This window comes from Ruditapes philippinarum, unplaced genomic scaffold, assembly GCF_026571515.1.
Source record: "Ruditapes philippinarum isolate M1 unplaced genomic scaffold, ASM2657151v2 ctg1063_1_1_1_1, whole genome shotgun sequence".
Lineage (NCBI taxonomy): Eukaryota > Metazoa > Mollusca > Bivalvia > Venerida > Veneridae > Ruditapes > Ruditapes philippinarum.
The window spans coordinates 97,309-119,161 of NW_026858757.1; the positions used below are offsets into that span (position 1 = coordinate 97,309).

Below are 21,853 nucleotides of genomic sequence, written 5' to 3' on the forward strand. Positions count from 1 at the left end.
TTAGTTATTCAAAAATTTCTGTGTTTGATCCATTCCATATTTTGATCCTGAAAAAGGAATTAGTCTGTTAGACTGGTGTTATAATCTGTGATAAAGTTTTCTATTCTATTGTGTTTGTTTGATAAGACTCATTAATTAAGAGATAAGCTTATAATGACAATGTATTTGTTATGTTATAATGTAAAATTAAAAGACCCATTCTGACATTGTTCATGTAAAAATGTAAGCTTTATAGACACATCATGATTGTTTATGTTCAAATCAAAACTTTAAAGACCCATTATGTCATTGTTTATGATATAATATAAGCCCTTAAGACCCATTATGTCATTGTACAAGATATAATGTAAAATTAAAAGAACCACTCATGACATTGTTAATAGTACAGTCGGCATCGTACTTGCGTCCACCTTTATTGAGCGACCTTTTTATTAAGCGGCCGCATAAAATCCCTCCCGATGATTTTTACTATATAAGTTAATTCCATTAAACGACGATTTTATATCGTGGCCAGCGGCCACTAAATGTCGGCCCAAATGTACAAAATTCAGTGTTAAAAGTATCTATTAAACGGCCGTGACAAAAAATCATCCCTACGGACTTCCTCACCTGTGTAATTAGCGAGCGGGTTTTAACAAACAAATGTTCTTCATGCTCATTGGTCTTAAAGTATCTATTAAACGGCCGTCAATTAGACCGTCACAAATAATTGTCGTTTAAAAACGAATTGAATAACAATTGCAATCGTTTCAAAATCGGAAAGAAAGAAACAGTTTTCCGATCGTAATATTTATTGTGACATATTTTGTCAAAGCAATAACGTATCACAACACCGCATTGGCACAGTTTTGTCATGTGCTCAGAGTGACCTCCTTCCGAAAAATCAAAATTGAAAATGACGTCGGAACGAGCAAAAAAATGACAGACAACGAATAATACCGGATAGAGTTTTCAAAAAAGCTTTACAAGCTTCCTACTCAATCCGTAAATTTTATTTTATGTTATTATGCCCCCATTTCGAAGAAAAGGGGGTATATTGCTTTGCACTTGTCGGTCCGTAGACCAAATGGTTTCCGAGTGATAACTAAAGAACCCTTAGGCCTAGGAACTTCAAACTTGGTATGGTGATTGGTCATGACAAGTAGATGACCCCTATTGATTTTGGGGTCAAGGGGTCAAAGGTCAAGGTCACATTGACCTTGTAAGCAAAAACGGTTTCCGATCAATAACTTAAGAACCTTAAGGCCTAGGAACTTCAAACTTGGTATGGTGATTTGTCATGATCAGTAGATGACCCCTATTGATTTTGGGGTCAAAGGGTCAAAGGTCAAGGTCACATTGACCTTGTAAGAAAAACGGTTTCCGATCAATAAGTAAAGAACCTTAAGGCCTAGGAACTTCAAACTTAGTATGGTGATTGGTCATGATCAGTAGATGACCCCTATTGATTTTGGGGTCAAGGGGTCAAAGGTCAAGGTCACATTGACGTCTTGGGTAAAAACGGTTTCCGAATAACAAAAGAACCCTTAGGCCTAGGAACTTCAAACTTGGTATGGTGATTGGTTATGACCAGCAGATGACCCCTATTGATTTTGGGGTCAAGGGGTCAAAGGTCAAGGTCACATTGACCTTGTAGGTAAAAACGGTTTCCGATCAATAACGAAAGAACCCTTAGGCCTAGGGACTTCAAACTTGATATGGTGATTGGTCATGATCAGTAGATGACCCCTATTGATTTTGGGGTTAAGGGGTCAAAGGTCAAGGTCACATTGACCTTGTAGGTAAAAATGGTTTCCGATCAATAACGAAAGAACCCTTAGGCCTAGGGACTTCAAACTTGAGTCCGTAGACCAAATGGTTTCCGAGTGAGTACTAAAGAACCCTTAGGCCTAGGAACTTCAAACTTGGTATGGTGATTGGTCATGACAAGTAGATGACCCCTATTGATTTTGGGGTCAAGGGGTCAAAGGTCAAGGTCACATTGACCTTGTAAGCAAAAACGGTTTCCGATCAATAACTAAAGAACCTTAAGGCCTAGGAACTTCAAACTTGGTATGGTGATTTGTCATGATCAGTAGATGACCCCTATTGATTTTGGGGTCAAAGGGTCAAAGGTCAAGGTCACATTGACCTTGTAAGCAAAAACGGTTTCCGATCAATAAGTAAAGAACCTTAAGGCCTAGGAACTTCAAACTTGGTATGGTGATTGGTCATGATCAGTAGATGACCCCTATTGATTTTGGGGTCAAAGGTCAAGGTCACATTGACCTCTTGGGTAAAAACGGTTTCCGATCAATAACAAAAGAACCCTTAGGCCTAGGAACTTCAAACTTGGTATGGTGATTAGTTATGACCAGCAGATGACCCCTATTGATTTTGGGGTCAAGGGGTCAAAGGTCAAGGTCACATTGACCTTGTAGGTAAAAACGGTTTCCGATCAATAACGAAAGAATCCTTAGGCCTAGGGACTTCAAATATGATATGGTGATTGGTCATGATCAGTAGATGACCCCTATTGATTTTGGGGTTAAGGGGTCAAAGGTCAAGGTCACATTGACCTTGTAGGTAAAAATGGTTTCCGATCAATAACGAAAGAACCCTTAGGCCTAGGGACTTCAAACTTGATATGGTGATTGGTCATGATCAGTAGATGACCCCTATTGATTTTGGGGTCAAAGGTCAAGGTCACATTGACCTCTTAGGTAAAAACAGTTTCCGATCAATAACGAAAGAACCCTTAGGCCTAGGAACTTCAAACTTGGTATGGTGATTGGTCATGACCAGTAGATGACCCCTACTGATTTTGGGGTCAAGGGGTCAAAGGTCAAGGTCACATTGACCTCTTAGGTAAAAGCAGTTTCCGATCAATAACTAAAGAACCCTTAGGCCTAGGAACTTCAAACTTGGTATGGTGATTGGTCATGACCAGCAGATGACCCCTACTGATTTTGGGGTTAAGGGGTCAAAGGGCAAGGTCACATCGACCTTGTAGGTAAAAATGCTTTCCGATCAATAGCTTAAGAACCCTTAGGCCTAGGAACTTCAAACTTGGTATGGTGATTGGTCATGACCAGCAGATGACCTATTGTTTTTAGGGTCAAGGGGTCAAAGGTCATGTAACATTGACCTTGTAGGTAAAAACGATTTCCGATCAATTAACTAAAAACGCTTAGGCCTAGGAACTTCAAACTTTGTATGATGATTGGTGGTGACCAGCAGATGACCCCTATTGAGTTTTGGGTCAAGGGGTCAAAGGTCAAGGTCACATCGACCTTGTAAGTAAAAACAGTTTCTGATCAATAACTTAAGAACGCTTAGGCCTAGGAACTTCAAACTTGGTATGGTGATTTTTCATGACCAGCAGATTACCCCTTTCGATTTTGGGATCAAGGGGTCAAAGGTCAAGGTCACATTGACCTTGTAAGTAAAAACGGTTTCTGATCAATAACTAAAGAACGCTTCGGCCTAGGAACTTCAAACTTGGCATAGTGATTGGTTCTGATCAGCAGATGACCCCTATTGATTTTGGGGTCAAAGGTCAAGGTCACATTGACCTTGTATGTTAAAACGGTTTCGGATCAATAATAAAAGAACCCTTAGGCCTAGGAACTTCAAACTTGGCATGGTGATGAGTCATGACCAGCAAATGACCCCTATTGATTTTGGGGTCAAGGGGTCAAAGGTCAAGGTCACATTGACCTTGTAAGTAAAAACGGTTTCTGATCAATTAACTAAAAATGCTTAGGCCTAGGAACTTCAAACTTTGTATGATGATTGGTCTTGACCAGCAGATGACCCCTATTGAGTTTTGGGTCAAGGGGTCAAAGGTCAAGGTCATGACCAGTAGATACTTGATAACCCTTATTAATTGTTTGATCACTGGGTCAGAAGTCATGCATAATTACCTTATCACATGAATAATTGGCTGCTGATACATGTTTTACAAACATATCTTGTTTATTATGTAAATGTGTGGATTATCAATAAAAAATATTGTTTAAACTAATACCGGATAAATTGAATGAGGAAATCGTGCATGGAATTGAGTCTGAGTAAATAGCAAATGCCATCGTTTGTAGTCGAAATAAAATCGTGAAACGTAGTGGACTAAACATTACAGAACCGAGACTTTCATTGCTGATGGTGTAGGTGCTCATCTGATGCTTTTTAAAGTACATGTAGTACCCCATTAAATATGACCCTTCGACAAAAAAAATAATCTAAGATCTCTAAAACTTTAATGTTTTGAAATCGGGGTAGTGTGAAAACTAATTGCTGAAAAAAAATCAAGAATTTTAAAACTCATTGCATGAAAAATGATCTATTGTACAGTTTTTGTTTTTATAAAAAGATGTTATTATATCTATGACTTGTAATATAAAAAAGTCTCGAATTTTCTAGAATTCTATTGAGAGACCACTTTATTAAGAGACCACTTTTTGGCAGTCCCTTGAGTGGTCTCTTAATACAATGTCGACTGTATAATGAAAGCTTTAAATATCCATTATGACATGGTTTATCTTGCTATGTTAGCTTCAAAGACCCATCATGACATATTTTATGACATAATGGAAGCTTTTAAAACCCATCATGACATATTTTATGATAAATTTTAAGACTAAAAGACCCACCATGACATTATTTATTACATAAAAGCCACCATGACATTGTTTATACTATAATATCAGCTTTAAAGACCCATCATGACCTATGTTTGTTAAATATCTTTAGGTTAATCATGACATTTTATTTGTAACTGTGATAATATTAAATTCATTCCAAATTTTACATAGTTATTTTGTAGCTTTAACATCACCATTTTAATATATGTTACTAAAAATTGAAATCATTTTGAGGTCTTCTTATTGTCTTGAAAATTATTTGTTATCACGGAAGAATAAACATTTATTTGTAATGATAATGTTTGTTAAATATTTTATTGTAAATGTTGATGTGTAAATGTATTTTATCGTATACACTTTGTTGTTGATGTTTATGTTTTTGATGTTTATATTGATATATTATTAGCTCCATGTCTTTCACTTTTTATATAGTTTTAATTTTATATACCTTAGTCAAATGTAGCTAAAATTGTATGTTTTGTATAAAATACTTATGGCAAAGTCAAATTACTAACTTGAATTTGAGGGAACAATGCAACAGTGAGGTAAAAGGCTGTACAGGCTGCAACAGTATGATGTATAGTACATGTTACATCAGTGTGATATATATGTTAACTGCTATAGTGTGATAATGCATGAACTTTAAGTGCAGGTTACAAAAGTGTAATTAGTGAACTTAAGTACAGGTTAATAAAAATTTGATAAATGTACAGTTTCAAATTATTGGTTTAGTACAAGGTACAGTGTTGAAAGTTTAAAACATGTCTATATTAGTGTGGCAAATCATTGATCTTAATGGTCAGGAGACAATTTTTATACATGTAGAGTTTACAAGGGCGTTAAATGGTGAACTTCATGTACAAATTACACCAGTGTAGTTAATCAGTTAACTTATTGTACAGGTTACACCATTGTATCTAATCAGCTAACTTATTGTACAGGTTACACCAGTGTAGTTCATCAGCTAGTTTACAAGTTATGTACACTGTTAACCCTGGTATGGACATTTTGTATTTTTCATTCAGAGAATAAATATAGATATTTTTGCATTTTAATTGCTTATTTTTTATAAACAAACTAATATTTGCAGTCAGTTTGGAATATAAACACTTTGATTTGAGTAGATACAGGACAATTTTGGCTTTTTTTAAATGTAAAAGAAAAAAAAAACTTTTAAAAACGTTATGAAAAACATCTTAATTACTACTAATACTTGGTTTTATTTTAGAGAGTTCTACGTAGAAAGTTTTTATTAAAACAATAATAATTGATAACCTTAAATCATGTATTTTTATTTCAATGTTTTGTTTAGTTATAAATGCTCTATTACCAGCTAGTTATTAATAAACTATATAACATTACATTGATTTAGTGTTGGGTATTGTTTAATTATACCACCACTGGTATCAGTAGAATTAGGACCATCTTTCCTAATGTGACACCAGTGCTGGTTAGTTCGAGAAATCAGACATTGTCGCCTGTATAAAGAGACCATTTGCTTTAATTAAGTGACAGATAATATCACTATAAATTAAGGCCATTTAATATCACATATAAAATAAATTCGGATATATCATCTTTAATATGGATGCAGTGCCATTATTTCAACGTTGAAAACAAATAAAAGGAAAATGACAACTGATAAATTGGCACAATTAAGAAATGTGGATCACAAAAATGTGCTTCATTTAGTAAATATGTGGGTTTTCCGGTAGCAAAAATGAAGCCTTGATTGTAATTGAAATCTTAAGTTACCGAACTATATGTTGGCTGGATTCTTGTTAGATTGTAGGTTAAAAACCGATCAGAACATAATTATATAATAACAGGCTCAGGTAAGAGGTATATATAGTAATTAATTAATACCAGTAACCCTAATTTATGTGACCTCCTTCCCTTTCACGTTGAAAAAATCGATTTTACTAGGGTTTTATTCTTAAATGCCTAAATATTAACATCCTCAAAGTTTTTATTTCTACGTAATTGAAAACATTATTTATAATTAGTTGCTAGTTATGTAACAAATGAGGAGCTTTAAAAATGCTAATGTAAGAAAGTACAGTTAATTCTTTTTCTGTAAGTTACTGACGTTTAACTTCATAAACATTGTACAGTTTTTAATATGTGAAGAAATTTCCAACAGTGCTTTTCAGAGTTCTTCTCTCTTAACTTCAGCATTTTCCTTGTGTATTGAAAAATTCGTTACATAACTTGGCAGCTGCATAAAATGTTCGCACTTGTAAAGGTACACGGAATTTCCGATACCTTGTTAGACAATAACATTTGAATGTTAGAGGCAGCTTACGATCGATTGTCTGTTTAGATACAAATTAAGAGCGTGTGTATACGGACAAATCGATTTCCTATAGCAGCCTAAACAGATCTGACGCCTGGAGAAGATGTCAAGTTTAATATGGCTGCGTTAAAAATAAATGGAATAACAGACCGACATAACGAATGTAAAGTGTAGTCGGCTGTTTAGAAATATTCGGAAATGAACGATTTTAGAAAGAAAGAAGGAATGTGTTAAAACGGTCGATCGTGTTATAAGAGGTATGGTTATATTTAGTTGTATCATAGTTTGGGGACCTTTCTGTTGAAAAAGTGTCAGAGTTAAATCGTATACATATACATGCACAGTGCGTTAACTGGAGTGCAGGTATTAGTTACCCGCACTCCAGACAATGCCCGTTGATTGGTTCATTTTTGCTGGGGTTTACTTATTGTGACGGCAGAGAAAGGGAAAGGGGCAGAAATATCATATTCAAATGCTCGTTCATTGGTTCATTTTTTCAGGGGTTTCATATGATGACAACAGGGAACGTGCTGTCATGTTTGACTATGATACAAAAGAGAAAGAACACCTAAACACTCGGCAATCTGATTAATACTCGGGGGCTACGCCCCCTCGTACAAATCAGATAGCCTCGTGTTTCGGTGCTCTTTCTATTACATAATTATATTTTGTAATACAACAGGATGCTGATAAACATATACAAATGTATGTATGTTAATGGTTATAAGTGTTTTGAAACGCGTGTGTTCCAAATGAAGAATATTTACTTTATACATAGATCATTTCTAAGCTACTCACTGGAATAAACAGACATTGAAATTGATCGGTACTGCATGGAAGCAAGTTAACGTCCGTAAAGTGCCCTTTCAGGGACTGAGACAACAATTAAGGCTGATTTCTCAGTTGATAACTAGTCTGATCATGGTTCAGTTAGTATAGAGGAAAACTTTCCCTAAACATAAGAATGGCTATGTCCATATTGAAATAAAGACAAGTTCATTTAAGATATTAAGTGTGGTAAAGGTTAAAACAATATATTTATGTACATGTAGACTCTATTTGCTTCCTTTTGTATGATAAGTTTTAAAGATATTCTTTGTTTATCGACGCCTATTTCTCGGCAGAAGGATATTGTGTAGTGGACTGTAGTTATGTTGTGAAATACTTCCGTTAATAAAGTTCAGACAGTCGACAAAAGATACGTATTTTTACAAGAAAATCAATATTTCACAATAAAAAGTGACTTCCAGTTGAAATACCAGTACATGCAGGCGTTATCACTGTTGTGGTGTTTGAATCTAGTACTTTTATTTATGTGACTTTCTTTTGATTTCCAGAAAGCAGAAGACAAATTAACCAATGAAATCGAAGATTATGAAGCGTCAGAACGTGCGCACGTTGTCACTGATTGTGTGCACGTTCACGTACCTGCTGGTCGGGGCGGCGTTGTTTGATGCCCTTGAGTCGAGATACGAGGTGAGTATTGTAGTGTTAGTGCATCTTTAACCGAGCGCTTTGGTTACTACAAATTACTGAAAAAGTAAAATACCTAACCCTCTCTGGAATATGCATAAATATATTTGATGACCCCCCTGTGGCAACATTCCTGGATCCCTGCCTGAAAAGTAATTCTTTTGTAGTTCTGTGCAGTGTTTAAAGAACTATGTTGAAATTACAGGTATAAGCTTTTGGTACATGTTTTATTTTCCATTTAATGGTAAATAGGAGTCCGTGGTCGGGTGGTTAAGGTCATTAACTTCAAACCAACTGTCCCTCAACGCTGTTAGTTCGAACCCATGTACTCGGAATTTTTTATATGTGAAGGAGTTATCAAGCTAGCTTACAGTAGTCGTTGGTTCTATTCAGGTGCCATTTCGTGCCAAAAACGAACGGATGAGCACCTGAGATCTTACTCCACCAGCAATAAAGTATGTGACATGATATATATCTGAAATCAAGTATCTAATACGATATTTGTCAAGTATTTAATATTTTGAACAATCAAGTATGTTATATCATATGATATTTGTCAGCAATCAAGTGTTTAATATGATATTTGTCAAAATCAAGTGTTTTAATATGATATTTGTCAGCAATCGATTGTTTAATATATTTGTCAGCAATCAAATATGGTACATTTATATGGTATTTGTCAGCAATTGAGTCTGTTATATAACGTTTCATAATTGAAATATGTTAAATATGTTAAATAACATGTGAAAGCAATGCAGTTTTGTTAAAAATTATTTGTCAGAAACTCAGTGCTTCTAGTTTTCTCGATTCATTTTGGTTACACGAGCAAGTTAAGGCGTTTTAGTATAATTATTTCATATGGACAAATTACAGTACATTTACCAGATTATTTTATATACATGTACAATGTATTTTTACATTTCATTGACTAGGTTGAGCGTCGTGCTGACTTACTGGAAGATGAAATGATGTTCAGAAATAAATACAACATGACGCCGACGGACTTCGAGATATTACGTAAAAACGTGGAGAGAACTGTTCCCTACTATTCGGGCATACAGTGGAAATTCAGCGGGTCTTTCTACTTCGCTCTCACAGTCGTAACAGTCATTGGTAAGACTGCGTTTTACTTTGTCCCAAAACAATACGCAGAAAAAGGGTTTTATTTTAATCAATTTGTCGTCTGCTTTTTCACCCTATCAATTTTATTGCCTATTACGAATTTCTTTTTTGTTTTAAATCATATTTTAACACAACATTAAGTATTTCTCAGAATAACTTAATACGCCTGCACTTTATTCATTTTCCTACATGGACATACAGTTGTATATCATGAACACAATCTAGAATTCTGAAACATCGTGCTCAGTCAAATTATCTAGCAAGATACATAGTCTGATTCTTCATATGTTCTAGGATACGGTCACAGTACACCACAGACAGTTGGCGGGAAGATTTTCTGTATGTTTTACGCTGTTGCCGGGATCCCCCTGTGTATTATTATGTTCCAGAGTGTGGGAGAGAGGCTTAATGTTTTCATCACCTATACATTGAAAAAGATCAGAAAATGTTTGAAGCTCCGCAATAGAACAGTGCCAGAAACTCACGTGATACTTGTCACCATGAACCTATCGACGCTCGTGTTAACTTCCGGTGCATTAATGTTTGACCACTATGAGCATTGGGGATTTCTAGATTCACTGTATTACTGTTTTATAACGCTGACAACTATTGGATTTGGTGATTATGTTGCGCTACAAAAAGATGACGCTTTGCAAGAAAAACTTCATTACGTCGTCTTCAGTTTGATTTTTATACTGTTTGGCCTAACAGTAATATCTGCTGCTATGAATTTACTGGTGCTACGATTTTTAACGATGAATACCGAAGATGAACGAAGAGACGAACTCGAAGCCGCTGCAGCTGCGCAAAACGCTATTCACCTCGATGGCGACGTTATAACATCAAATGGAAATGTGCACGTTGTCTCAAACGCGCAAGAACGCGCCGCGGTTGAATACAGTGAGGTAATTTCTGTTTGTTCGTGCTCTTGTTACAAATGGAGTTCAAACCGAGGAAAGGAAGTACAAAATAACCGTCGTCGGAATCAGTCTATTTTTACGACAACAAGTGGAAAGAACAATTATGGACGAGACGACAGCAGCGAGGAAGGTGACTCATTCCTTCAATACCATTCAAAAAGAAACTCTCTTTGAGAAGTCGGCAAATGATAAAAGAATTCAGTGCTATATTTAATATCGCCCGCAAACTAGTACCGCTCGCAAATCAAGATGGTAGTGATGTTGACGATGTTGACGAAGCAGAGTACCATTATCTGGATATGCCTCGAAAAATCGCTGTCTACAGATCTATAAAGGTCCAATACAGTCTTGTTCTGGATAATAATTTACTTATAGAATGACAAACGAACATTGTATTACCGGTATTTATAGAACCACATACGGTTGTCGATAGATTTACTGGTTGCATTGAACATTTTATACGTGTATTTTGACCGGAATTTTACTCGGAACACGCTATTGTTGAACCTTTGCAGTTATTATGTTAACTTGGTCATGCTGATAACTTAGCATTCATCTAGTAACTCTGAATGTGGTTCTAAAGGCTAATGTAAAATAATTATCTGGATTGAAGCTTTATTCTTGTATTGAACAATACACATCCAAACTTTTTGTCTGAACAGGGCTCGTGTACATTAGATTTTATGTAAGCCTTCCGGCGTGTGACATGGTTTCTGTTACTTATTTACAAATGATTACCCCATGTGACACATAAAGTGCCGATAAATCGCTTATTGAGAAATCATAAAGGATTGACTTTGTCGGCCACTTATGGAGAAATTAGTAATTACTGGAGAGTTATCCCGGTTAGGTGGACTGACCTCCGAGAAATGACAAAAATATGTTTTTAAATCGTCGTAAAACTTATAAACAAACAAACAAAATTCCGTTAAATGTATTTCACGTCACATAGATTTATAATATACTCATCTGAAACAAATCATTGCAAATCTGACACTATATATAATGTTGTTACAATACCTCTCAAAAATGATATAAATATGTGAGTGAATGCTGGTTGGATGCTGGAAACCCACCGTTACCATGCCAACACAAAGGCTTAACAAATGTATTTTCTAATCAAGATTTTACAATTGTTATACAGAGTATCTTTGAGAGAAAAATTGATCATTTGTTACAACTATAGTCATCTACGTGCAATGGCTCATTTGCAATAGAAGTTAACACTATTTATTGATTAAAATCATGTGTTTTTTAAGACCATTGACTTTGTATATTGTTATAAACTTATAATTGCTATACATATATGTGCATTGTTTAGTCATGTATGTTTAAAAGGATATTGCAAAAGAAAGAAATTTATTAGACATTGTACTAGAAATCATTAAAATATTTTGTATGTTTAATCAATGTTTCTGTACTATACTACCTTACAATGTTTTAATAACCTGAATGTAACGTTCCTTAAACGTTGCCTAGGAAATTATAATTTTATAGTGCGTAACAATGTCTGAAATTAGACAACTTTTGCCCTCACCAATGTGCACAGATGGTTGACGTGAATTACACAAAAGAACGCATGGTCATGTTCTTGAGCAGTTGACCTAGCAACAAGTAGAATAAGGCGGGGCTAATTGTTTTACGCCATACTTTCCCTAAACGCTTACAGCATTAGGCACATTAGCCGGGTCTAGATAAGGATATGGTGGGTTCCTTGACTTGTTTAAGGTCTTTATTGTAGAACTTATTCTCTTCAGATCTTCTCTAAACTCCTTTACAACTTGTACCGCTGCAGGATCATACACGTAATTCACTTCAAAATCTCCCAGAGATCTGCCCGTTTTCTGGCTTAAAATCTTCGTGATAATCATTGTATTAAGAGTCGTCTGCTTGTCCGGGAGAGCTGCAAGAACATCATCTTCAGTCAGTGGATCTTTACTCCTTGGTGGGCAACCGCTTAATTTCGTCGGATAATTTGGAGGAAACGCATACTCGTCGTATTGTTTAAAGTTTGTTGCAGCATGGCCTACGCTACATGTGTAGATTAGACAAGTGCACACAGTGATCAGTTGTGGTTTGCTGATGAATTTTCCAGAATTTCCTGGAATACCTAAAATGCCTAACCCACCATTCGCCTCGGACTCCACCATTTCTTCCCGCCACTTTTGAATTTCTTCATCGGCTAAAATTTTATCATCAGTGTCGTAATAGATCCTTAGATATTTAGAAACGTACGTTCTTAGAGCTTCGTAAAGCATTACAGCATCCGACCGGAAGTGGTATTGTCTCAGTATTTCCGGGTCATCTACTCCGCGTTGCGCAAGATCCATCGGAAGTGTTCCATCAGTGTCAAGATTCCACTTTGCTTTGTATCGTCGTATCAACTCGTGAAAGCCGGCCACTCCTATTGCCATTATTTCTTCTATCCATCCAGAAGGACCCATAATCTTTTCTAACGCTCTGGCGTTTATGTTAATGAGGTAAAGAAAATGTGGCGCCAAAAGTTTAAAAACCGGATGTGACTGTGAAAGTTGTCTGTGTGTAACGGTGATTATACCTTCCATTACCAAATGAGTGAAACCTAAATGTGTAATCGCTTGATGAACGCACGCATCTGCGTTGTTGAACCACATTTTGGCCATAATCCAAGTGTATGGTGGGTCTGTAGGCAGAAACACTGGATTGTCGTCTGACGGAACTTGACGAAGCTGAATGGCTATAGGAACTAGTGAACCGTCATTTTGTAAAAAGAAGAGTGCCATTGGTTCACATATTTGAATATCGGGTCTTCTTGGACAGTTTTCGAGGATTTCATAATCTACTATGAAAATTCGCCTGTCGCTCAGTGCGAGTGTTAACGAAAGTCCCTCTAGAAATGGTTCAAGCATTTCGTCTGTGACCATAAATTTGGCGGGAATATTCTGACACAGGCGGATGAATACGTTGTTTACTCCAGCAATCCTCTGACGACCAAATTCAACATCGTCACGCCATCTGAAAAATAAATTGATTTATATATGTCACTGAATCGATTTGGTGTTCAATAAATATATGAGGAAGTCATATTAAAAATACAGATTCATTTATATTAAATCATTTATCAAAATATACACATAAATGTTACAGTTATTATTTTCCGGGTAATTCATGTAGATCAATTGTGATTAAAAATATTTACCTGTTTAAATTTAACGGTTTCACAAACACTTTCTTGGTGTACACATTCTTTATATCGTCTAAGGTTTTCCAGCGTCCAGTGGTCAACTGAACAATCTTACTGGTCAAGATCAATTTAGTCTTCAACTTGGTAATGTCCCAAGTGTTTTCAAATGAAAACTGTTCGTCTGGGGGCAGGATTTTAACTTGAGGGGGTAGTCCGGGCGCCTTTTGCTCTAGTTGATATAATTCTCTCTTTTCTATTAATTCCCTTTGGCGTTGGTCTGTAAAAATAGTAAGTTATCATGAAATTAGAAAAAAGAAAGATTGTTTAAAGAAAAGCATCAAGCATTTTCATTATTCCAGTGCGATTCTCTTCATGACAGTTCTAAAGAAACGACTCCCGGTTACCATTACCTGTACATGTGTCATCCTGAGGGAGACTGGTATCCAGAGGAAAGAATTTGTAGCGATAATTTGGTCGTATCCAGCGAAATATTGGAAACACAGTCTTGGTTTTTGTCTCCTTATTTACGATCATGATTGTGTCAATGTGCCATTCGTGCTTAAAGCCGCATGTGTCTCGCCATATCTCTATATACTGCAGCTCAGAAAACTAAAGCATGAAAAAGATACATTTATCGTAATTTCCCCCTTTAAATAATGTTACTAGGTTTAGATCACTTAACTATGTCTTAAAATAAAATGAAATTTAAATTGTGTCAATGATCACATTTTGATTAACAATGGTTAAAAAAATAAATGTTAATAATTTTACAGTAGTCTCTTTAAATGATGATAAATTGCCTTCTTATGTCGTCAATTAAAAATGGTTATATCATAAACATGTTGCAAGAAGCAATTCTACAATATACCGGTTGAAACTTTAGCTTGAATTTATCCAATTGACCTCTTTCGAAATCGTCATGAAATAAAACATCAAGTTTTGTTTCCGGTGATTTCTTGTCCCCTTCTCCATATAGAACTATATATACGTTTGCATCAGTGCCTGCTTTGGGCCGGTCCCCAGTCTGAACAAAAATAACGTAATTATAGGTTCCAGCAAAAGCAGAGCTGCGCCTGCGCAGTCTGGTACTGAGTCTACCCAACATCTTCCTGAAAATAACAAATTACATTTTTGTGATATAGAACTTACTTTTAGATGGGTCATGTTTATATTACTAATCGTTCAAATATGTTTGTTAATTGTCTTGTTTGATTCAATGGAAATGCGGCTGTTTTTATTGACAAAATGCATATACCCTCCAAACCCTTAAATTATTTCAAACACAAAATACCGTAACAAAATTGGGGACACATTTTACATTCATTTACAGTTATTATAAATAGATAAATATATTACAGGTATGAACGAAAGACACTGGTAACTTAAATGAATAAATGAAGGAATTTAATAAGTTGAATATTAATGCTAGAATAGGTGATTACATAACAGATAGATGACTTAATCGTACACATATATGAGCTAATAAACAAACTCAAGAAATCATCAATTAAATATCTGTGATTAAATAGATAAAGGAGATTATAAGATAATATATCACAAATATCTAAAAGAATTACTAGACTGACAAAAATTATTAATTAAATATCCGCAAAAGGATAAAAGAATATATCAAATAGTTGAATTAATTATGAAAATAAGTAAAAGACTAACTATCTGCAAGCAATGATAAACTGAAAATCAGTGATTAAATATATGTATATCTCAAATAAATGAATTTATTTTACTAATAACTAAGAATAATAATAACTACATTGAATGAATTAGTTGTTGAATAACAATAAATAAATAAATAAAAAATAAATAAATAAAAGATTTACAGAAGTGTATATAAACGATAAAAAAGAACAAATTCCACTTACTTTACCAAAACAAGCTGTGTCGACAACTGACCGCGGTTTATTGTGAATAAACGAATAATGTAATAAATAAGTTATTACATATGATTTATATAATGTTTTTATATATCAATACCACATATTGACAGGTCAGATTACATATTTGTCATGATATGAAAGCGTTCTTAAATAGTAATGATATAAAATAAGAATAAATCAGAATATAACATTTCCCTGAGTTGTATTTAAAGGAACTCCATTGAGGACCAAAGGCCTAAAATAGTTAATTAGATAGAACAGCACTTAAAACGAAAAATATGCGATAGATTGTTAAGAAGTTAAGAAATTTACATTTGATTGTACTCAGAAATAAAGAGAGAAAATATCGTATTTTTATGCTATTCTTTGCCAAATTTGAGGGAAAAGGGTTACAACGCTCGTTTTGTGTCTTTTTCACAATTAGAATAATAATTATTCTGGAAGAACGGAGTGAGCTAATGATCTGAAATTATTCACACAAGTTATTAGTCATTACCTACATCGAATGGAACATTAATGTAAAAAAATATTTCCAGTCCCGCCATGTCAAAATAACTCAGTGGAATAGTTGCATGACCTCAGATGAGTCAAAATATCTCAAGTAAAATCAAACTTGAAACAAATGCATTAAGATTTGAAGAAATTGATAAAAATATGCAAGATTGATAATTCATAAATGTAATTATTCACATGTTATGCGCGATTTATGGCTGATTTTGCAGTATTTATAACAATATTTATACTGCTTGACTAACGCAGTAAAAGCTATTTTGCATATTTTGACCTCTTTTTCGTAATATATGTGGATTGTAAGTGCCGTCTTGCAACGTGTAAATTACTTGTTTTCCTTTCATAATAATTTAATTTTGAATACATTTTCAAAATTTCATTAAAAATAAGCATGAATCTGAAGGCATGCTGCTTTAAACATTAAACTGCAGACATGACATTCAAATGTAAGAGATTTCAAAGGAAAAGAACAAAAATAAATGATATCAGTATGAATTGCTGCAACTAAAGAAAAAAAACTACAGATATCTAAGGGTTTCTACACTAAAACATCATTCATTCATTCCTTCATTCGTTCCTTCATTCGTTCCTTCATTCATTCATTCATTCATTCATTCATTCATTCATTCATTCATTCATTCATTCATCCATTCATCCATCCATTTATTCATTTTACTTATTCGGTGAAAATATTCATATTCTTTTAGATAACTATAGAAAAACAAACTTAACGCATTGTGACGTACATATATTCAGTAAAGGTATGGGCTAACAATACATCATGTCAAATTGTGTGTGATGATTAGTTTTATTAACACGCGCAGAATTTAATAAAAATGTCAAAAGATGAATAAAATATTGCGTACACAATCATTTTTATAATGAATCGAGTACTTAACATCGGTAAATCAGACCAGATACTCTAAAACATGTATAATATATTTACACAAAACCAATAAAAAGGACAAATAAAATATTATATAATGGTGACAAAAATATATATCACATATACTCTTTCCGTCAATCGTTGAATAAAGACATTTATGAATAATTGTCGAGGTGTTCCGATTGCTAAATTCAGCGGCACATACAATCGTTGCACATATCCTGGATAATGTATTTTTATATATTGTTCAGTAATTACCAAATTGTAGATTGAAATGTTCATTTCTCGCAGTCACTTCTGTAGTCAATATCGTTGCAACGCTTTTGACTTGAATCGAGCTAAGAATAGCACACAAATACCATTTGAATTTATTTCTAAGGATTCTGCCTTAATTATCTTTTGATAATCTTTCTGTTAAATACATTCACTGATCTACTCGTTTTTGAGAACTCCAGATTTGGTGTTTTTAAGCCTCCTAGAGCTCCTTTAATGGAACTCCGCCGGGATGAAAAAAGCCTAAAAACAGCAAATTCATATTTCTTACATAAATTTGCTGAGAAACTTAAAACAGAAAGATATGCACAACATAATTTAAAAAATCAAATCAGAAATAATTTTGAAAAGAGTTGCAACATTTTTTTTGTCAATTTTGAGTTTTTTTTACAATTAATTCTAGAAAAACGAAGTGAGCGAATGATCTGAATTATAAGACACAAGTTATTGGTATAAACATAGAATCTACATCAAATCTAACTTAAATATCGCAAAATTATTTCCAGTCCCGTCATGTCAAAAACAAATAACTCCGTCAAATCAAACATAATATGTCAGTTTCATTACTCCTGTACTACATTATTTTGTATGTTGTATTTGTCAATTTCGCTGCATAAACAAAACATTTGCTGCACTATAATTTATATCGTCCACTGCATGCGCGTGATATTCAACTTAAAGGGTTATAAAGTTATATCTAATATGGAATTTAAATATTTTTAAAAAGTAATTTATGGGTGTTTTTTTCCATTATGTTGAAAAACTTGTGACTTGTCTCTTGACATACATGATATTGTATATAAACATGGTAAAATGTTTTAAAGGGTTTAGCTGTTTAACAATTCGTCATGCGTCATTTGCTTTTAATGCAATTTTTCTCAAGATTTTTTTTCATACTGTCATTTGGAAGTATTCTTTTCTTAAGTTCAAACCAGTTGTTTTAAAATTTCATGCTGTTTCGCAATTTTTTGATGTCCCGGATACGTTACAATGTATTCATAACTTTAGTAAATCAATTTTTTGGTAAAAATAATGTGCCAATGCTTAAAACACTACAAATATGCCAAAACCGGACAAAATGTGATTTTAATACCTTACACCATTCTCAAAAACATTCAAAATCGGTCTTTTTCCCCTGTCGCTAGTAAGCGTGGTATAGTTCAAATGAGTCTTAACAACAGTTACTGAAATTTCTAAGAAAAAACTTTTCCCAGTAACTAAAATAGACCTATATCTTCTACTTATAAAGAGGTAACATGTCCAGCCCAGTTCATAACCTCACAGCCTGGTTTGATACTTCTATGTCTCCAAAATAGTATTAACTTCCGTGACAGTTATTAAACTTTGTTTTATAATGGTATGTTCAATAATGTCGTGTTTTTAAATATAATATCAGTGGATTTGTTTTTTAAATTGTTAAATTACCCTTAAATGTTATCAAAGTTACTAAGTCGACGAGCATCATAGCCCATCTTACAGTTTCCTTGAGTAAAAAAAACGTGTTTCACTTCCGTGACCAAAAGTTAAGGAACATTGTAAGGTATAACTTCCCTATAATGGTTCATAGAGATTTTTTAGGCTTACAAGAAGATGGTTTAATAGTTGTTGTTTCTTTCTAAATAATATAAATATTGAAAATCGGTTTTTACTGTTAACTTCCGTGACATTTGGTAAATGTTATCCTACCTATGCTATCATGATGATAAGAGATTGTTAAAACACTCTAAAATGATTTTTTAGTTGAAGCCAGCATACTTTAAAAAATGCAAAAGAGTTGCTATAATGTTAAATCAAAATTAGCTCCGATCGTTAACTGGTGAGTGCTCATTAATATCCTGTACAATTTAACTCTAACAAGTTTTATTCGAAAAATAAGGTTATCTATGTGAGAACTGTATTTCTGTGAATGGAGAAATGTAGCAATATGAAAGTGTTTGTACTTCCATGTACATGTTTGATGCTGACGTCGTGGGAAAATATATCTGAACAGTAACGGAAGTTAAATTACTAATTAATTAAATTGTTTGATTGCAAAACGATAGAAATGTGTTTTTAACACAAACTTTTTATACATAAGCATATACATGATATTACCCCTCGTAATTTTTATTGACAATACAGTAGATAAAACAAGACTGTTCTTAGAAATTCAAGCAAGGGTAACGAAAGTTAAAAACAATTTTGCGGTTTTGTCTTCCGCATATAGACAAAGCTATTTGACAGATAGTATCACTTTATCCTACGAAGAAAAAAAAACAACTTCATGTGGCATTTGCCTAACAACGTTCATCTCGAGAGTTCTGCATACGAGTATGGTAACGGAAGTTTATATGATTCTGGTCTGTTTCAAAAACAGTATAATCCCATCATTGATACAGAATAATAATCATTGAATGTGCAAAACTAGATTTTTTTGTCGTGTTGCATGACAAATGTTTTATATGTTACTTAAGTTAAGCCGATGTTATACAAAACATTATGCATTATAATAAATTGATTTTGTTTTCATGCTTGGTTATGAGTTGGCCATATTTATAAAGCGATGGTCATTAATTATTATTATTTTTGCAGCAGATATATAGCTTTGTACGAAACATACAAATATATTTCTCTATACAGTACAGTTAATTTCAAAGCATTCTTTTTCAAAATTCAAATAATATTTTGCAGCATATAACAGTATAGCTTCATACACTTTAATAAAGTTCGTCGTGTGAGTGGGGCTTTGCTCTAACGGACAAACTTTTAAATTGCTTACAGTCAAACCTGTGTGAAAGACCACCACCGAATAAAGACCACCTGCAAATAAAAGACCGCACTGTGACACACCGGTCTGCATTGATAAAAATTCAATATAGTAAATTTCAAATAAATATCACTTGTCTATAAAGGCCATGCGTGGGCTATTAATTGGATGACCTTTTTTAAGGTTTGACTGTAATTGAGTATATTGTTCGTGTGAAAATGCATTTTTATTGTTATACACCTACATGCACATGTATTTGTTTCTATCGTTTTGCATGTTTGCGTATTATACTTTGGATATAGAGCAAATGTTTTTTCTCTCTCTCTCTCTTTAAGAATCGCGAGAATGCATTCTTTACATTTCCCCATGGATATTAAGCATCGCTTCATTATCGCTGTGCTTTTTCATATATATTTTAATGAGCTATCTATAACATTGACTTCGCCTCAAATTTCTTTACACATACACATGCCAAAAATGTGTCAATGACGAAAATGTTCAGTAACGTTTTGTTCTATATCTATTGTTTGAACAAATAAAATGATCTGTCTCAAAAAAAAGTCCAAAAGCTGCAGAATATTTTGAGCTTTTTAAACAAAATGTATACTGAACAGGTTTCTCTTAGTTCACGGCACTTAGGTACTTAACGCCTTGAAACGAGAAAGAAAACAACAAATGAAACTTATGGTACAAAATTTGTCATAAGCTATAACATATAGTATGACACATGGAAACAACAACATATTCAGTCAAAATCAGTTTTAATGTGTCAGACGTAGACCATATGTCGGTCATTTTGATATCATCATTTAAATAGCGGTAAATGATGTTGCTCTTCAGTGTTTTCATGTTTAAGTTAAAATTTCTACATGTCATTTTGCTTTATTTTAAATATTAAAACTATCTGTACTTTGTAACTCAAAATTAATTTTTTCAACAAACAAAACATTTAGAAAATGATGATTGTTTCAGACGTATGGACTATTGTTGCTTTTTGCAGAAAATTTTAAAATGTTGTTCTGTTTTACGTAAAAATCTAGAGATTTAAAATATTTTGCACAACAACTTTTATTGTTCAGGTGTATGACTAAGATATGTCATTTCTGACCAATTTTAACACTTGTCACATGAAAATTTGCCATTACCGTGAATGCACGCAGACTGTGTAATTAAAGATCACTGACTTTTGTCACTTTTTTTTGTCAAGTAATAAAATTTCGGGAAAGAAATTGACAAGTTAATTTAATTCAGTAGTGTAAAATGTCGGGGAGAAAGCGATTTACTATAACGTAAATTATATTTATATTAATACTTAAAAATGCAAAGCAATTATGACACCAAAATCTTACGGACAATTCTTTTCTTAATTAATTGATTTCTTTGCAGATACATCTTTCTGGATTCCATTCTGTACGTTGTAATTCAGGTTGTAACCATGTATGTATGTATGTATGTATGTAGTTAAAGCTTAATGAGGGTCCATCCGCCCTTTCGGGCACAAAATGCAGCTTGCGCTGTCGAGTACGGACCCCGGACATGTCACCAGTCATGCCCTTAAAGAGTTAATTTTGAAGCACAAAATGGTGATAATTTACCTCCATGAAATTTCCACGGAGTATTAGCCAAAGATATAAATTTTGAGCCAAAAGTAGGTCACTGTACGGCGGTCAATGAGAACCTAAATGTACAGTAACCTGTGACAATAGGAAAGGTCACGCCCGTTTAACTCACAACGAGTGAAAAATGTCCATCGGTAAAAATGTTGTGAGCAACTTCCGTTCCTCGTTGTGAGCACCCATCTTTGACGTGTGACACGATAAACAAGGTGAGTTTTCATAAATTTTGAAGACTACAGACATTTATGTAAAAATATCGAAATGCAATTAGCTAGCGATGTGTTTTCCGAGTATGCACATGTAAAGATATTGCCTGTTGGTGGACAATTTG

The 21,853-nt window shown here is 33.9% G+C and overlaps 2 protein-coding genes across 2 annotated transcripts; one reads left to right on the forward strand and one right to left on the reverse strand.

The window, feature by feature from the left end:
• The first annotated feature begins 6,828 nt into the window (after nt 1-6,828).
• LOC132754140 (two pore potassium channel protein sup-9-like) lies at nt 6,829-10,737 on the forward strand. The gene is made up of 4 exons (XM_060744735.1): nt 6,829-7,175; nt 8,256-8,394; nt 9,324-9,504; nt 9,808-10,737. The coding sequence occupies exons 2-4, from the start codon at nt 8,278-8,280 to the stop codon at nt 10,605-10,607; spliced, it is 1,098 nt and encodes a 365-aa protein (XP_060600718.1). The 5' UTR covers nt 6,829-7,175; nt 8,256-8,277; the 3' UTR covers nt 10,608-10,737.
• Nucleotides 10,738-11,974: 1,237 nt separating this feature from the next.
• LOC132754139 (allene oxide synthase-lipoxygenase protein-like) lies at nt 11,975-15,527 on the reverse strand. Its single transcript, XM_060744734.1, has 5 exons — nt 15,477-15,527; nt 14,465-14,705; nt 14,007-14,205; nt 13,612-13,873; nt 11,975-13,427 (listed from the first exon to the last, which is right to left on the reverse strand). The coding sequence occupies exons 2-5, from the start codon at nt 14,699-14,701 to the stop codon at nt 12,089-12,091; spliced, it is 2,037 nt and encodes a 678-aa protein (XP_060600717.1). The 5' UTR covers nt 14,702-14,705; nt 15,477-15,527; the 3' UTR covers nt 11,975-12,088.
• Between the last annotated feature and the right edge of the window lie 6,326 nt (nt 15,528-21,853).

What these genes read in the sequence shown, in the direction of transcription:
- LOC132754140 (XM_060744735.1), top strand. Translation starts at nt 8,278, where the DNA reads ATGAAATCGAAGATTATGAAGCGTCAGAACGTGCGCACGTTGTCACTG. An exon ending in CCCTTGAGTCGAGATACGAG is followed by an intron (nt 8,395 to 9,323) that starts GTGAGTATTGTA and finishes TTCATTGACTAG; the next exon opens with GTTGAGCGTCGTGCTGACTT. An exon ending in CACAGTCGTAACAGTCATTG is followed by an intron (nt 9,505 to 9,807) that starts GTAAGACTGCGT and finishes CATATGTTCTAG; the next exon opens with GATACGGTCACAGTACACCA.
- LOC132754139 (XM_060744734.1), bottom strand. Translation starts at nt 14,701, where the DNA reads ATGTTGGGTAGACTCAGTACCAGACTGCGCAGGCGCAGCTCTGCTTTT. An exon ending in TCAGGATGACACATGTACAG is followed by an intron (nt 13,874 to 14,006) that starts GTAATGGTAACC and finishes CTATTTTTACAG; the next exon opens with ACCAACGCCAAAGGGAATTA. An exon ending in AAACCGTTAAATTTAAACAG is followed by an intron (nt 13,428 to 13,611) that starts GTAAATATTTTT and finishes TTTATTTTTCAG; the next exon opens with ATGGCGTGACGATGTTGAAT.